The sequence below is a fragment of the Aricia agestis genome, chromosome 22, assembly GCF_905147365.1.
Source record: "Aricia agestis chromosome 22, ilAriAges1.1, whole genome shotgun sequence".
NCBI lineage: Eukaryota > Metazoa > Arthropoda > Insecta > Lepidoptera > Lycaenidae > Aricia > Aricia agestis.
Window position 1 is genome coordinate 5,505,751 of NC_056427.1, and position 18,939 is coordinate 5,524,689.

At 39.4% G+C, this 18,939-nt stretch overlaps 1 protein-coding gene across 3 annotated transcripts; it reads right to left on the reverse strand.

Annotated features, from left to right (window-relative positions):
• Positions 1-573: 573 nt before the first annotated feature.
• Positions 574-18,830, reverse strand: LOC121738013. 3 transcript variants are annotated; one of them, XM_042129811.1, is made up of 14 exons: positions 18,725-18,830; positions 18,451-18,651; positions 17,917-18,066; positions 14,122-15,433; positions 12,227-12,304; positions 11,538-11,591; positions 8,214-8,309; positions 7,210-7,284; positions 6,921-6,938; positions 6,527-6,633; positions 5,180-5,269; positions 3,619-3,841; positions 1,193-1,782; positions 574-1,141 (listed from the first exon to the last, which is right to left on the reverse strand). In XM_042129811.1, the coding sequence occupies exons 1-14, from the start codon at positions 18,755-18,757 to the stop codon at positions 1,010-1,012; spliced, it is 3,159 nt and encodes a 1,052-aa protein (XP_041985745.1). In that variant the 5' UTR covers positions 18,758-18,830; the 3' UTR covers positions 574-1,009. The 3 variants fall into 3 exon arrangements, with proteins under 3 accessions (XP_041985745.1, XP_041985744.1, XP_041985746.1); XM_042129810.1 differs by having other exon boundaries at positions 574-1,782; XM_042129812.1 differs by lacking the exon at positions 11,538-11,591 and having other exon boundaries at positions 574-1,782.
• Positions 18,831-18,939: the final 109 nt, after the last annotated feature.

The window sequence follows — 18,939 nt, forward strand, 5'->3', positions numbered from 1 at the left end:
TCTTCGTAGTTAAGGGAGTCTCTCTGGCATTTAAAAAAACGTCAAATGACTTGAATAATTTTATAGTTAAAGCAGGCATGTCTCACTTCCATACAAACGGCGCGAATCGCCGAGATATTTACCTACTATTCTGGAAAACAACCTAATTTCAACCTTTTGTATTGCGTTTAGCGTTCATAGTACAATAACTGTCTGCCGTCTCACTTCAATCTGCCAGGGCTGTCAAGCGAGCGGCGGTGCGGCGGCGAGCGCGCGAGTCGCTCAGCCACAGAATACAAGTGTCAGCCTATTGAGACTAGTCCGGTGACCGGACGCTTGCGTTTATCATACCTAAACTCGGGAGTGAAAATTCTGTACCGTAAGGTACTAATTATATATTCTGTGGTTAAAGACAAACTTCATAATTTAAGCTAAAACAGTTAGAGGAGTAAATCGTAGAGAATTAATGGATAAAGACACAATCTTAATAAAGTACACTTTATAAGTCTCAACTTACATTGTGAAAGGAGTAAAATTAGTTTAAATTAAAAAAAAATATAAACTTATAACGTGAATAGAAGAAAAAGTAAAGCAATATCGAATATGTGTGCAACATAATCTATATCTTCTAATATTAAAAAGCTAAAGAGTATTTTCAACGCGTTTATCTCACAAACTACTGGACCGATTTTTACATAATTTGGCACAGTTATAGAGTAATTGTCAAGAATTAAGTTCTGAATGTCATCAATAGATGTCGCTAGCTGCGTGGTCATCGGTGGCTAGATCGCGCTATCAAGAACCTATGTATTCACTTCCTAATGTACTCAATAGATGGCGCTAGTAGTGTTGCTAGATCGCGCTCGCGACATCTATTGATGACATTCAGAACCTAATACATAACAGTAATCGACGGAGAAAGAGACAGATGAATTTTTGCGGGAAAATATCCGGTTCCTTTGAAATCCCTAACGCGAAAAAATTTACTACATTAAGTAGCGAGTAGTTATAATATTGTTGATACAACTTATCAAAAATCTTCCAAATCCTCATCATCAATCTTTGATATTATCGCACTTTTCAGTTCATCATTTATGATTGTTAAATCCGTCTCTTCAATAATCTGTAAGTCTGGTTCAGAATTCTGTGATTCTTGTCCCAAATTCTGTGATTCTCGTTCAAAATTTTGTATTTCTTTTTCCGAACCCTGTGTATTCTGTGATTCTTGTCCCGAACTCTGTGGTGCTTCTTCAAAATTCTGTAGTTCTTGTTTCGAAATCTCTATTTTCTGTGATTCTTTTTCGATATTCCTAGCTTTTGATTCTTGTTTCGAATTCTGATTATTATCTGATTCTACCTCTGATTGAGGAGTTTGCGCCTCGGGCTTATTAAAATTGTCAATTTCAATTACATCTTCAGAGAAATCACAATCGTCTTTTATTTCTATCACTTCATCCTCTTTATAAATAATTTCAACATCATCAAGTTGTGACTGGTCTAAATCTTCAATATCGTCTTCCACCACCTCCATCACTTCCTCATTCATCTGCTCTTTCACAGGTTCTGTCACATTTGCTTTCACCGGTTCTGTCACTTGTGCTTTCACTTGTTCTGTCATCTGTACTTTTACTGGTTGTGTCACTTGTCCTTGCACTTGTCCTGTAAATCCTCCTCTCGCCTGTTCCATCTTCGATTGGAACTTGAGCGCCATATTGTTGACGTTATTTTGGAATTTCGTCAACATTTCCTTCTTGTCGGGCTTGCCAAGTATGTTCAAAGGTTTAATAGTCAGAACGATATCATCTGGAAACATTTTATCAATTAAATAAACCTTATTAATAAAGATATTAAGACTAACAAAGTGGTTCTTAACCTTTTAGTCATGAGGGACCATCTTACCAAATGTTTGTCTTGACTGGGACCACCCAGTTGGTTTACCTAAATTAAGGGTTGTTTGATAAACAAAACAAGCGCACCTTTATAATTAGCACTCATTTTTTCATTTGGCAAAAATCTAAAAGTAACATAATATTTTAATTTAATGTGATTTTTGCGAATGCACGCTGTTTACTAACTTCTGAATTCTCACAGTTAGGATGGCTTCGTGGACCACTTGGAATGCCTTCAAGGACCACCAGTGGTTCACGGACCACTGGTTAAGAACCACTTTATTTCTAACTCTTCAAGGTCTGTTGTGTTTGTATGTCATGTGACTTTTCTAGTATCACAAAGACAAGCAAACCTTAAATATTTAATTTTACAGCAAGGGGAAAAAATATTGTCTGAGAAACTAAACAATATAGTGACATAATATTTTATTTAAGGAAATTCTAATGATCCAGAACCTCCTCATTTTGATTGTATCAAAAGGAGGAGGTTCTGTTTAGAACCTTCTCCTATTTTTAACCGACTTCAAAAAAGGAGGTTATCAATTCGACGCGTATGTATACATAATATTCCCAGAACTGCCCAGTTTTCGTATATATTAGTCTACATCAGCGTCTGAACAAATGTGCCAAATTTCAAAAGTGTATGTATGTATATTTTTATGTTTGTGTTCGCATATCTCCAGAACTACAAGCAGGCCTGTCCCACTCGCGCCTTTAGGTATCGAACTGCTCGCTTGTGAGTCCCTTGTGACCTTTAAAGGGGCAGATCACAAGGGACTCACAAGCGAGCGGTGACGCGCGCGCAAGATTTTTTCGACGCATACTACGTACTAATTTAACCGCTGTGACAGAATCATTATTAATCTGATAAATATGAACAATTGAAAAAAGTCAAAGAAATATTTCAATAAAGTAATTTAAGACTTTAAAATACAAAAAAAGATAAAAAAAATACACAAACATAGCAAATAAACCAATTTGTTACAAACAAACCGCATACTACACAAATAAAAACAAGTTACTATGTTTAAGTTGTAAAAAATACCTGACCAGCTCCTACACTACAATCGAATATAAAACTATTATAAAATATACGTTGGGTTACTAAAATTTGATTATTACTATAAAAAAGTTTGCTATTAGTAGCTATAGTAATAAAAAGAAGATTATTTTATTTTCTAAAAGGTGACAATCTTGATTTCGTCAGAAAGGGTGCCTCTTACGCGATAGAAAGAGAGCGCACATGTAGGCAAATATAATTGTAGGCACCTAGCACTGCGCGGTCGGAATTTGAACTTTATAGTATCGTAGCATGAGTTGTTATTTCTTTAAACGGGTTTCACGAGTTGGACTTCTGTTGGTACTACTAATATATATTCTGTGCTACAAGTCCGATTTGAGTAATTCTTTTTTTGTTGCACTAGGTATTGTTTAAGTTAGGGAATACTGCAAGTTTCATCGGTTCAGTAGTTTTTATTTAACTTTAGAATTTTAATTCTCGATTACATAAAATTTTGAAGTCGGTTTTTTTCTTTTTAAAATACTAATAAGGAAGGTATGAATAAAAAAAACTAACGAAAAGTAACTGTGGCAAAAATTTGGTCCGCGAATTTACAAAATACATGCATAATTTATGACTGTATTCGGTTTTGTGTATATTATAGAAGCGACAATTATTGTCAAACCGCTGAAGTATGGGAGTTACGTTTCCTTAGTTTTTATTATTCCTAGTATGGAATTCAATACTCACCAACCAATGCGGAGCCCTGCTCGAGCAGTCTATCGTATCCGTCTGACCTATTACAAGTGGCCACATAGAATTTCCCCCTTTCGCTCTTCTTGAGACTAACCACATTATAGTCTTTCAGGAACGCCTCCAGTTCCGCTTTCTTCGGTCCCTTATATTTGAAATTTATGCGAACGTTGCCAACGAAATTGTTGCTTAAACGCTTGGTGATGTGCATTCTTATTGCCTGAAAAAAAAAACATTTTAATGCTCTCATGTACTGCGCACACACTTGGGCAATATAAAATTACACCCCCATAACCATAACTGGCCTGCTTCCATTGAAACCGGCCACCGTCACCGAAACCGCTATGTGGGTATTATTTACAGGATGTGACAGTAAGTGATAATTTATACTTTAGGGCAGCGGTAGGCAACAGGCGGACCGCGAAAGGTCAAATCTCGGACCGCGAAATATTAAAATGTATTTTATACCAAGTACCAATTAATACAAAGATAAGGTGTACGTAATACCTTTATTAATTAAAAAAATATTTTTAAGCTACATAGGACGAGGTGTGTTTTTTATTGGACCTCGTAAAAAAATTCCCACAGTATCCGGATCCCATCTAAAATTACTTGCGGACCCCTGTTTTAGGGTGTGTATAGTGTATACCCTATATCGAGTTAGCTGTGTAATCATCAGCGCTGAAAGAGTAACTTTTTTTACTTTTGTAAGGGAAAATTCATGACGCTTGCCCATACAAATCACAAAAAAAATCTTTTTCAGCGCTGCTACTCAGTGAACTCTATATTTAAAAGGAAAACAACAAACCCAAAAGTATTATCACTTAGTTTTGTAACACTTGTATATTTACTAGCTAAAAGCCGAGCTTTGTGAGGGCTCGCGTCGTCATAGCTTGACTGACTAATAATAATAATAGTCCCGAACCGGTGGTAGGCAACTGCATGTAGTTCAACGTTCTGAAAACATTTGATTCAAATTTATTCAGAAATAAAACAAATTTTATTTTATTTTATCTATAATAATAGCTCCCACACTAGTTTCGGCGACGGTGGCCGGTTTTATTGAAACCAGGCCAGCTACGCAGGAGTAATTTTATAGTGCCCAAGTGTGTGCGCAGTACACAAGAGCACTATTCCTTATTACACTCATAACCCAGTGGGACGGAAGACCGACACGACCGGCGAGAGATCAGGCGCAGGACCGACTTTTTAAATGCCCATCCGACGCATGGATCATCTTACTTGTCAGACAATCAGGTGATCAGCCCGCATCGTCCTAACCAAACTTGGAAATAACATGTTTCCGACGCGGGAATCGAACCCACGACCTCCGAGTCAAGGGCCGGCCTCTAGACCACGGAGGCGTGACTGACTGATGATAACACATCTGCATATAAATAAAAATATAATAATACTAAGCACAAATCAATAGGCGTGATAGTTTTTCCGTAAAGTGTGCCACAAAATGTACAGGTTACTAGATTTAGATTACTGATTAGTGATTAGTCAGTGTGTATTTTAACAGTTTTCAGTGTAAACATTAAACATAAAATGTTACCTTCATAACCTTGTCGATTCCGTAGTTCACTATTTCTTCTCTGATTTTCTCAATTTTTTCGTTGGATTTATCCATACACGCTTTGATGGCCTACAAACATAAAAATAAAGTTTTAATGTAATAGAATTTAATAGGGGGCAAAAGTAAAATTTAATAAATGGCCGATTTTTACTAAATGACGCTAGCCACTCCGTTGCGCAACAGTCCATTAATCGCGTAGGAACTGTACATTTTTCCAGGATAAAAAGTACCCTATATACTCAAATTATATCCATAACAAATTTCAGCAAAATCGGTTGAGCGGTTTGGGCGCTACGAGGTAACAGAAAGACATAACCTTTAGCTTTTATTAGATGTGAAAAAATTTTAGTATTTATAGAAGTGACAAAAGGAAAATTTGCCTGTCTGTTACCTCTTCACACCCTAACCGCTGAAAACATTTATACGTGGGAGAGCCATGCTTCGGCACGAATGGGCTGGCTCGACCGGAGAAATACCACGTTTTCACAGAAAGCCGGCGTGAAACAGCGCTAGCGCTGTGTTTCGCCGAGTGAGTGAGTTTACCGGAGGCCCAATCCCCTACCCTATTCCTTTCTCTACCCTCCACTATTCCCTTCCCTTCCCTACCCTCCCCTATTCCCTCTTAAAAGGCCGGCAACGCACTTGCAGCTCTTCTGATGCTGCGAGTGTCCATGGGCGACGGAAGTTGCTTTCCATCAGGTGACCCGTTTGCTCGTTTGCCCCCTTATTTCATTAAAAAAAAACGTTTTGTTAAAATTTGGTAGGGAGATACTTTAAGTCCCGGGAAAGGACATAGGATACTTTTATCACCGAACAATGTACGGTTCCCGCGCGATAAACGGAGTGCGGGCGTCGTTTACTATACTATAGTTAATGTCCGTCAAGAAAGTGAAGAAATTAAAAAGTGGCAACATCGTAGTGTCGTCCCTTTTTTAACCGACTTCCAAAAAACGAGGAGGTTATATGTTCGGCTGTGGATATATATATATATATATATATATATATATATATATATATATATATCCACAGCCGAACATATAACCTCCTCGTTTTTTGGAAGTCGGTTAAAAAAGGGTTATATATATATATATATATATATATATATATCCACTATATATATATATATATATATATATATATATATATATATATATATATATATATATATATATATATATATATATATATATATATATATATATATATATATATATATATATATATATATATATATATATCCACTATATATAATATTGATTTGAAAGGGATGACACTACGATGTTGCCACTTTTTAATTTCTTCACTTTCTTGACAGACTGTACTCACCAATTCTCTCATCTTCCTCATCTCATATTCCAAAGTGGGTATATACTTTTTGTCCACCTGATACGAGAAATCTTCTTTTGCTTCCAATTGCGTTTGCTTCTTTATTTCTGCAATGAGGCATTTTTTTTACTCTTTTGTTTTAATGAAATAAATTAATAAAATTGGAATAAGTGCATGAAAAGTGTCTGTATTATTACTGTCAAACATGAATTTCCACCAAGAAGTTACAGTACATTCAATATCATATATCTTTAATTTTAGTTTACAGAAGTTCTAAGGCGATATCCAGGGTAAGATACAGGCGTTTGGCAGCAAATATAGCACGATTCGTACCTAGCGACAGGCAAGCAAGAGATGTTTGATATTAAAATATGTACTAGAGAGGGCCACTTACCTCTGTAAACATTCTTATCTGAAAATAAAATGAAATATTGTTAAAAATTATATTATTTAAAAAATATTATGTACATTTTTAATACAGAGTTTGTGACTTATTATTGTATGAGTGTTCGATTCCACCTGTCTAGTTACTAATGTGATGGTCAACTCCTACGAATGAAACCGGACCGCTGACGAACATTGAACTCGCCGGGCGAGTCTATGGCGCTGGAGTAAAATTGATGTGGACTCTCCGGGAGAGTCAATGGCACTGAACGTGTTAATGATAATAGTACTATACATACTGGCGTTGGGATATTTTGGCAGCTTCTCTGCAGCCGGCACCGGTTTTAGCGGAGGCACCCGTGGCGGCACGATAGCTGTTAACAAAACAACAATTAACAATTGGTCGTCTCATAGTCAGAACTTATAGCGTAGAGACAGAAAAAGAGAGAGGGTCTCCCCTCTCTCTTTTTCTGTCTCTACGCTATAAGCTCCCTCCCGGGAGAGAGAGAGATAGCGCGAAAAGGCAGTCGGCAGTCACCTCTTCAGGTACCTAAATATCAGGTGGAACCTTATTCACTTATTTGTTTCTTTACTTTTACTTTATTATTCACTTATTTATATTATTCACGCATATTAGGAAACTTACGTTTCAAATTGGTGGAGATAGACGTGGGAGAGCCATGCTTCGGCAGGAATGGGCCGGCTCGACCGAAGAAATACCACGTTCTAACAGAAAACCGGCGTGAAACAGCGCTAGCGCTGTGTTTCGCCGAGTGAGTGAGTTTACCGGAGGCCCAATCCCCTACCCTATTCTCTTCCCTATCCTCCCATATTCCCTTCCCATCCCTACCCTCCCCTATTATCCTATTCCCTCTTAAAAGGCCGGCAACGAACCTGCTTCCCTTCTGATACTGCGAGTGTCCGTGGGCGACGGAAGTTGCTTTCCATCAGGTGACCCGTTTGCTCGTTTGCCCTCTTATTTCATTAAAAAAAAAACCTCTTCAGGTACGTTATACGTTTAAAATTGGTGGAGATAGTAATTTTGGACTCCAAAACTGGGACTACCTTGGCAAAAATATATCTTGGATAAAATAATTATTATGTTGATGTTTTGTGTAACAAAAGGTCACTTTTTTGGTTTAGCTATTAGTACTTCCGGGACATTATTTTTAACCATAATCCTAGTGAATCCTATTGATATTTGAGAAAAAAAAAAAACAAAAAACCTTTTTTTTTCTCAAAACAACTTTGTTCAATAGTTTCAAGATGCGCCTAATAATTCACCAAGTAATTTTATACTCACCTGGTTGAGATATTTTGGGAATATTTGGTCTAGGCGCCGGGAGGCTGGGGGCCGACGCTTGTGGCAATCTCGGTCTCGGAGGCGCAGTTTGAGGACCTGAAATTGTATAAACTATAAATATTTGATATAATGACTCTGAAATATATAATTATTTTCTATACACCCTACATGAAATAGTCAAAATGTGTTGTCTAAAAAATCTGGATTGAGACAGACTATTTTTGAATCTTTTAAAAAAAGTTTAAAATAGTCTTTATATAAATTATAATCTTACTAGCGACCCGCCCTGGCTTCCCATGGTTATAAAATATATTATAATATGCCTATGTCATTCACAGAAGAAATGATTAAAATCGATTCAGTAGTTTTCAATTATATTATATTCATTACTACCCGTGGCCCGCATTGGTCGGTACCGCCGCAAAAGCTACGTCCCGCAATTTTTTAATCTATAAAGGGCCATATAGATCTTTATTAAATTAATAATATATTTAAAGTATTTAATTGAATAAGGATTGTTGCCGTATTGGCAATAATTGCTTCGAAAATTAGCCATTATTTGAAGTTTAAAGTAAATGACAAAAAAAATTTATTGTGGTATATCCATAAGAGATAGACATATACCATCACGGAGTTTTCTGTAGACCTTTGTGTACAATACTTGGTACATTATTTTGATAAATCTCGTAGGGTTCACCCTGCGTTTGCAATGTAAGCGGAAAAAATGTATTTATTTACGACATCTCATTAGAAACCCCAACAATAACAGTATTTCTCGACTATTTAATGATGTTATTATACCTATAACCTTCCTCTTGAATCACTCTATCTATTAAAGAAAACCGCATCAAAATCCGTTGCGTAATCTTAAAGATTAAAGGGAACATGTCGCTTTTTTCCCTCATGTCCCTTACATGAGGGAAAAAAAGCGACTTTGTTTTATAATATTTATGTAGTGATGTACCACAGTAAAAATCAACAGTGTGTAATGTGTCGAGTTAGCGACCGGTCGTGCACCTCCGCGTTACACACGCAGCAAAAGTAATATTTTTGCGAATCGCGCGGCACATTGCCGCTGCACGTGACCATGGCGCTCGTGGCCAACGAGTTGCTGGCGTTTATCCAGCACGCCATCGACACTATGGACGAGGTCAGCATCATGCAGATCTGCAAGTCCTCCTTCTCCAGCGAGGAGATTTGCAAGGGCAAGCAGCTGCTATACGAGACGCTCGGACAGAGCGCGAATATACCGTCGCGACGAAGAGACGGAACGGAAAGGAGCGTGCAGGACATCATCTCCCTGCTGAAGCAGACGGATCCTGATGAGGTGCCGGCTTTTGTGGCAAAGGAGCTCCACAAGCTGCCACCCGTCACATTGGACCACGTCGACGTCGTCAGCCTACTGAAGGACATCAGGTTCCTGAAGGAGGAGCTGGCCGGAGTTCGAGGTAGATTGCAGGCATCAGAGTCTACGATCAGTGACTTACGTATTGAATTATCGGAATTGAAAAGTGGTAATTCAATATGTAGGTCACCTGATGCTGATGCCGCATTCGTCACTACTCGTCGTGGCGCGCAAGCGAGCACGTTTAGCCCGTCAGCATTATCATCGGACGGGTCAATGAACACCGCCGCTGCCGCCCCCGCCCCCGCTCCCCTCCCGGTTGCGCCGACCCCGAGTCCTCAGGCGACTCAGAAAAACTTTGCGACTGTTGCTGGTCGCCCCGCACCTCCCCCGCGGGCGAAAACTAATGGGGCGAATGAGAGCCGCAAGGCTTCGAAGAGTCGCGAGACTGAGAGCCGCAAGGCTACGAAGAGCCGCAAGGTGGAATCTTCTCGGCTTGGCAAGGACGAAGGCAGGAGGTGCGATGAGGAGGGCTTCATACTGGTGGAGAGGAGGAAGAAGCCCGCCGCCCGCAACCATCGCGGCACCGCACCATATGTACCTGAGCTGCGTCTGCGGAGCGAGGTCCCCGCGACGCCCCTGTACATATCCCGCCTGCACTGGTCCATGGAGGTCCAGGATGTCGTGGACTACATCCAGAAGAAGACGACACTGCGCCTGAGGGTCGAGCGTCTGCAGTCTCGCCACAAGGTTAACTTTAGCTCCTTTGTGGTGAGAGTACCGACGAATCTTCTGTCGACTTTCGAGGCGCCGGAGTTCTGGCCGATGGATGTAGTCTATCGGAGGTTCCGGGGGAGACTCCGGAACGAAGCGAGTCACGTCGCCGGCAAAATGTGACAGTGTTAGTTTTTAAGTATATATAAAATATGTATGTTAGTTTTAAGGTATTTATTATATAATTATATGTATGTTAGATTTAAGGTATTTGTTATATGGGTCTCTGATGCCTGAATTAAATGATTTGATTTGATTTGATTTGAAAAATACTGACAGACTCATGAAACAAATATTGGGGATTTCATTTGACAATCTGTCACCTTATTCTGCCATGACCACAGTAGAAATGCTGACAGATTCGGGAGACACAATGAGGAGCATTATTCTCTGACTTTATTCTTCGGTAACCTCAGTAGAAATACTGTCAGATGTGACGAGGATTTTATTTGTAAATCTGTCACTTTATCAATGACTGCAGTATAGACGCTGACACAAGCCCTTCATACTATAAAGTTAATATACCTAGCGGAATAGAGCAATAATCTCGAGCTGTCAAACGAAACCGAAATTGGTTTTCATCTGAGTACGTACACACTTACACAAGCATGATTGAACAACATGGAACGCCTCCGTGGCTTAGTGGTACAGAGCGCGGCTCTTGACTCGGAGGTCGTGGGTTCGATTCCCGCGTTGGAAAAATGTTATTTCCAAGTTTGGTTAGGACAATGCAAGCTGATCACCTACCTGATTGTCTGACAAGTAAGATGATCCATGCGTCGGATGGGCATGTAAAAAGTCGGTCCTGCGCCTGATCTCTCGCCGGTCGTGTCGGTCTTCCGTCCCACTGGGTTATGAGAGTAAAAGGAATAGAGAGTGCGCTTGTGTACTGCGCACACACTTGGACACTATAAAATTACTCCTGCGTAGCTGGCCTGGTTTCAACGAAACCGGCCACCGTCACCGAAACCGGTGTGGGAGCTATTATTATTATTATTGAACATGAATTCTATGAGATTAAATTGTCAACATACAGCACGTGCCGACTGGACGTCAAAAAAAGAGTGCTGCTATCATGTATCACACGTCTCTTTTTACCAGTGTTACTGATAGTGACATCTCTCTTGCTCAGGCCTATGTATCTCTATTCCGCTAGGTATATTAACTTTATGGTATAAACGCTGACACAAGCCCTTCATACAGACCTTTCTGTGCAAGCGGTTGTGGCGCTCTCGGTCTCTGAGGTGCAGTTTGAGGACCTGAAATTGTATAAAATATAATATTTGATAAAGAAACCATGAATGGAATATTATATACAGTGTGTAACAAAACTAAAATTTTTTTTCACTTTTGTATGGTGAAACTCGTGACACTCGGGCCCTTGCCCATACAAAAGTAAAAAAAAAATTTGGTCTTTCAGCGCTGCTACTTTCACAGTGAACTCTCTACAAGGAACTCGTACACAACCTAAAGTATTATCACTTATTTTTGTTACACCCTGTATAAGCTTAAAATTACTACTTTATATCTTTTTTTTAATATTTTAAAATAGAATATGTACCACAGTATAAAAACTGACTGGAGACAAAATGAGGGATCTCATTTGTCAATCTGTCACTTTATTCTTCTGTAACCAGTAACCACAGTAGAAATACTGACAAATTAATTTATTTGTAAATCTGTCACTTTATTTTTCGACGACCGCTGTACAAAGTTGTTTAACTGACACAAGCACTTCATACCAGGCGCGGTCCGAAGAGGGGGGGTCACAGGGGACATGACCCCCCCCCCCCCCCGAAATCTAAGGTCAAATTGAAAAATCTCAAAATATTGCCAAATAATTAAAGGCTAGCTATCCCATAATCGATTTTTTAAGTGCTTGCTTCATACATACCTTTCCGTGCAAGCGGCGGCGGTAGGCTTGACGCCGACGCTTGTGCCTTTCTCTGTCTCTGACGCGCAGATTCAATACCTGAAATTGTATAAATATTTGATATAGGAAACGTACATGAAATAGTTAGAATGTGTTGGCAAAAAAATCTGGATTCATGTCCGATGAAAAAAGTTAGATATGAATATTTTTTTAGCATTTGAAAAAAAGTTAGAAATATTCATTATAATAATATGTACCACAGTAGAAATATCAAATACTGACTGATTGTAGAAACAAAATTAGGGATTTCATTTAACAATCTGTCACTTTATTCTTCGATGACCGCAGTATAAATACTGACAGATTTTAGTGACAAAATGAGAGATTTTATTTGACAATCTGTCACTTTCTTTGATGAACACAAACAGTAGAAAAACTGACAGATTTTAGTGACAAAATGAGGGATTCCATCTGTCTATCTGTCACTTTATTCTACCATAGAAAGAAACCCTTTCTATGGTGGTGATATTTAGCATACAAGCACTGCCGACTTTGGTGTGCAAGGTTTTAAAGGACTTTTTAAGACTGCGAACTGGTTTTTACCGCGCAGCGTAAGTCTGCGTTTATCTTAAGTAGAAAATGACATCCCTTATGTAAATCAGTTTACCAACAAATAAGAAATCTGATCTTTTTATACCACATTTTTTTCTTAGAAAATTCATAGTTATTTTCCCAGATTCCTTTTTGCATTGTCGTTAGTACAGTGAAAATCCCAAGCAAGATATTTCAAACTTGAAAAAGCTCTTCACTCCCATGGATCATAGTTAGATCCATTGGTATATAATGGGATAGATTGTTCAAGGGATGAAAAGGTGACCATAGTTTTTGACAATCTTCGCCTACATGGCCTTTCAGTTTTGACTCAGAGAGCACCAAAACGATTCCCACATTGCCAACAAAATATGTTGCTACCATACTTGGTTAGGACAAAGCATGGTGGTCAACTGAGTATTTGAGATGAATGATAGTGATGACCCTTGGGTCGGATGTGTATATAAAGTTCGTGCTATGCTTAAAATTGCACCAGTATTAACTCTTACTAGGCAGAAAAAGGTTAAAGGAGTGTACTCTTATGTACCCCCCAGTGGTTTAAACTTTAAAGCGTGGCTGTTGACTCGGAAGTTGTGGGTTCGATTCCCGCGTTGGAAACGTGTTATTTCCGTGTTTGGTTAGGAAAATGCAGGCTAATCACTTGATTTTCTGACAAGTAAGATGATCTATGCGTCGGATGGGCATGTATTATGAGAGTGATCTTGTGTACTGCGTACACACTTGGGAACTATACATTTTTTCCTGCGTAACTGAACACCTCACCGAAACCGGTGATATTACTGTTACACTATAAAATCACTCCTGATTTTATTGTGTAGAGTGTAAGACTTGTAGCTGTTTGTGGCCAGCTACCAAAAACAACTACAATCAACGTTTGGCAGATTCCCCTGGACTCACTAGAGTAAAGTCCATACTCTGATCAGCTACCAAAGTTTTTTTTTTTAATATTAACTGTTACTCATAAGAAAAACACCTTCAGCAAACCCGTCAGGTAATACATCGATTCTTTGTCAATAATTCGGGCAATACAAACTGTCCTTAGATCAGCCGTAGCGTTCTTCCAAAAACAGACGCGAATCAGGCCGAGTCCGAGTAAAGGTGGCTTTCAGATCCTTGCCGAAAGCGACCGCGACCGACAAAAATTCATATAAAATGCCACTTTCTGACCAAGGCTATAGGTTTCATTTTGCTCTACGCCACTACAGAGCAGCGGCCGTATGGTTAGCCATACCAATGTCGGTAGAAAATTAAACCTATAGCCAAGGTCATAAAGTGGCATTTTCAAGAAACATAAAGAAACTTACCTGGTTTCCTTGGAAGCGCTTGCGAAGAATCTGTTATACCGAATTCGCGCAATGCCTCTACCAATTCTTGGTCATTCTCATATGGATATGCCTCATTATAATGCTTAAAGAATTGCCCAATGCTGGTGCAATTGTGCTGTTGCATGATACTTTTCAGACGGTGGTCACACAATCTCCTTATGTTCTGATAAGCTTCTTGAGGTACTTTGAATCTGCCTAACAGATCCGTGATAATTTCGTTTAATGCCTTGTACTGCATACTTCTAGCTTCGTTCCTAGTTAAAGTTTTTTTGCCAGCATTATTGGATTTCTGTTGTTTATTGAAGTTTTGCTGGGGTTTGTTGGAACTTTGTGGGAAATTTTGCTGATTGTTGTAGTTTTTCTGGGGATTGTTGGAGCTTTGTGGGAAGTTCTGCTGATTATTTAAGACTTGCGGAAGATTACCGGAAAGATGCAACAGTTTATTGAAGATCGGATGAGGCGAATTGAAACTTTGCTGGTAGTTAAAGTTTTCTTGTGGGTTATTCAGCAGACCTGGTTTATCTGCTTGAGGTATAAGTGGCTTTGGAGGGTTGCTGCCAACATTAGGCCGCCGATCTAACTTATAAGGATTCTTATCCCACACAACCACCCTACTACTTTTTTGATTGCTATTATCGAAAGTGCTGCGTTCGGCGTCACTGTCGTAGCGACGTCCCGTATTATCGTTGCGATTATCGCCGCGGTCGTAACGTTCGTTACGACTATTGCGACGATCATCGCGACTATTTTGACGATCATCGCGACTATCTTGACGGTCATCGTAATCGTAACGGTCGCGATTGTTACGCTCATCGCGTCTATTTCGATGATCGGGACTATCGTAGCAGTCGTTGCGTCTGTCGCGCTCATCGCGACGATTGTAGTCGTCATTATTATGACGGTCGTCGCGATTAGTGTAACGCTCACCGCGACTAGTATAACTCTCATCGCGACTATTATCGTAACGGTCGCGACTATCATTCCGATCGTGCCGATCGCGATCTCGCGACGTGTGAGATCGATCGTGAGACCTATCACGATCATCTATCTCTTCAACGCTATAGCTCCCAAACTGTCCATCGCATCTCGGACGCTTCTCTGGAATATCAGAACTTTGGTCGTGGCTCCGTTTCTGAGGATTCCCTATGCCAGCATTCTGTGCGCTTTGGGCAGTCGATAGCCCGTACTGCTGATTCCCGTAGTTCATTGCGTACCAGTTGCCAGCAACCTCTTTGTTGAACGATGGAAATGGAATCGTCTGCGGCGCGGGCTGCCTGGCATTGCCAAAATTCTGAAACAATATTGCGGTTGCGAGTGATCCATCTCCGTCAATTATTGTGATCGATCCATGATAATTGACGGAAACATCGTCTGGCTCCTATGCAGCCCAAGCAGAAATCATCACAGTAAAACCATTGTTAAAAAAATTTTTAGAGGAGTTGATTCATAGGCAGATGGAAGACCGGCGCAATTTGGTCACGTTATGTCAAACCCAGTTGATTAGAACATTGAATTGACAAAATCTGATTAAATAACGTAGATCCATCAACTGCGTATTAATAAATTTTTTCGATGGTACTTATAGGCGCGACCCACTCAAAACTAGCTAAGTATACTGAGGCCGGTATAAATAGTCAGTACTTAAGATGCGACTCGGTCTCAAGACGCGGTTCGGCTCTGTGATTGGTCCAAATTTTGACAGCCAACCAATCACAGAGCCTGAAACGTGTCTCGAAACCGAGATGCATCTTGAGTACTGACTATTTATACCGGCCTAAGTATACTATAAGAGTTCAGTAGCCAATCAAATCTCGTTCAATCAAGATCTGTCGAAGAGATTTCATTGGCTGATTGGCATTGGCCAGTATATTGTTACGAATTTAAAAACACACACCTAAGATTTAAACGTCTTAGCACACGGAGACTATTTGTAGTCATGCAATCGCGCGTTTAGCGCATAAAAACATACAAGATACGCGCTATACACATAACCCTTCTGGCAGGGTAACAAAGGCCTGAGCAAGAGAGATGTCACTATCAGTAACACTGCGTGGTAAAAAGAGACGTGTGATACATGACAGCAGCACTCTTTTTTTGACGTCCAGTCGGCACGTGCCGCACGTTGACAATTTAATATCATAGAAATCATGTTCCATCATGCTTGTGTAAGTGTATACGTACACATATTTTTACACACAGATGAAACCAATTTCGGTTTCGTTTGACAGCTCGAGATTGTTGCTCTATTCCGCTAGGTATATTAACTTTATAGTTTAGCGAGCATCACTGACTAACGCTTGTTAGTCCCATTAGTAACGCGCGTCTGTAGTAATGTAAACGCGTGTCTTTAGCGACACAAACGCGCGACCGTGTCGGGCGCGGGTGACAACTGACAGCGGGGAGAAAACGGAGGAAGAGAGTTGTCACTTGTCAGAACTCAGATATTTTTGTGTCGTTACTAAAGTGCGCTTGTATCGCGTTTGCATCGTGATATTCGTGACTGAATGAGCGCCTCGTGCACTCAGCTAACGACCGCTTCGCGAATGTATCGATGCAAACGCGCGGTAGTATAGTCTGTCAAGAAAGTGAAGAAATTAAAAAGTGGCAACATCGTAGTGTCATCCCTTTCAAATCAATTTGAGAAAAAAGTTTCTTCACTTTCTTCACAGACTAATACCGCGATTGCATAGCTCCAAAAAGTCGCCGTGTGCTAGAGCCCTAAAATATAAATGCTGTGTCATCAACTTAGATGGTTACCATACTAGCTATCAGAGAAAATTAGATACTAGAAGACAATGGATACCTACCTGTTTAATTTGGGCCAGTTATGACATGCCCAGTCAGATAAAAATTAGGCAACCAGTCAGCAGATTAAATTGCTGACTAAACTATGTTATATAACTGTTAAAGTGAGGCCAAACAAGCATACATTTTTGTGAGTCACGAGTCATGACACATGAGTCACGGAGTTACACTCATTGGCCTCACCCTTAGATGAAAAGATTCAAGGTGAGTCAGCATGTCCACATTATAAATGGAAAAGAACAGAAATACTGACAGAATGCAGGTACAAAATGACAGATGTTTTTCAATCTGTCACTTTGTCTATTGTTCCATAGGAAGAAACTCTTTCTATGTGGGCCATGCTAAGCTGCATGCTTTGGCTTTGGTCTTAACAATTATGTCCAAGCTAAAGGTTTACCTTGAACATAATTATATAGGCTAGCTAGACCAAAAGCCCATTTCAATTTCTCTGCTTTTTTTTTTGTCACCTAGAAGCAAATAGCCTTTGCTTAGGAGGTCTTGTAACTTAGCTTATCCACTCGTTTCTTTTATCCTAATCCTAATGTCTACCTGTGTGATATCCTGCGATTGGACTCAACATCCAAGTTCAGTATAATACGACACAATTTGATTACATCAAACTTTTTAAGGGATCTAAAGAGTAACCCGTTTGCACTGTGAATTATCACCATGCGATATTAGGGCCTGTTTTACCACTTCTTGATAAAGTGCCGGATAGGCTAACCACAACGCTTTGAGAGATTCTCCATACTTCATTGGTCATGTAAAGTCCTGAATAGTCTATCCAGCATTTATCAAGAAGTGGTGAAACAGGCCTTTATTCTCACGAATTTATTGATATAATTTTTTCATTGGCAGAGCGGATACTCAAAAGATTCTGTACATTAGTGAGTAAAATTACGGTTAAAATTTGCAGAGCGGTTTCCCTAAGTAGGGGCTTTGAAATCAGTTATAATTCTAGAAACTTACCTGCTGCGCCATGTAATATGGCATCGCGTTTAATAGAGTATTCATATTATAATTAGCCGGTTGCGGTAACATCATGTTGTAGTTTAACATGGGTTGCGGACCTTGATTGAATGTCTTCATCATCGGCTCTGGTTGTGGCGGAGACACTTTCTGGAATAATTCCATACTAATATTATATTACTTTAATAATATTATATTATAAGTGCGAAAGTGTGTCTGTCTGTCTGTTACCGCTTCACAATCCAACTGCTGCACTTTGGGTCCCGAGAAAGGATATAGGATAGTTTTTATCCCGGAAAATGTACAGTTTCCGCACGATAAACAAATTTAGGCGTAACGGAATTGCGGGCGTCATCTAGTAAATTATATAGTTGCTCAAAATCAAAATATTTATTTCAAATTAGGTAGGTTAACAAAGTTAACACTTTTAGAATGTCTACATGAGGCCTACCAGTTTACCTTTGGCAGAATTTTAATAATTTTATGGCCTGGAATATGTTTTATGTTTTACACTATGATATTCAAAAACTTAACCTTTTGAACATGTTCCACTTGCAACTTGTGTCCATCTAGAAAATATCCATTTAGTTTTGCCATAACAAGGGAAGCCTGCTCCTGATCCACGAGACCGACGGTAACACGTTTCCCTCTATTATCATTGACCAGGTTATCCAAAATAACATCATCTATCCGGCATTGGTCGTGTATCAGTTGTCTTATACGTCCTAATCGTATCTGAAGAAAGAAAAGTACAAGTTAGAAATCGCATTTTGAAGATGATATTGTAGTTTAATAGAAAAACTATTACATCGAAAGGTAAATTAGTTATATACAACAACATCTTTTGTGATTATTGCGAGATTTATTTGATTCGATGGCCGATGCACAATTATTTTTATTTGTAAAATACGAAAACCGAAGAAATCAAGAAATCGATCACTGTCATTTTGCTTATTTGACAGTAATCTACTTCTTCTTATTTAATAAGTTAAGAACCGACTGTTTAGCCATGCCAATGTAGCC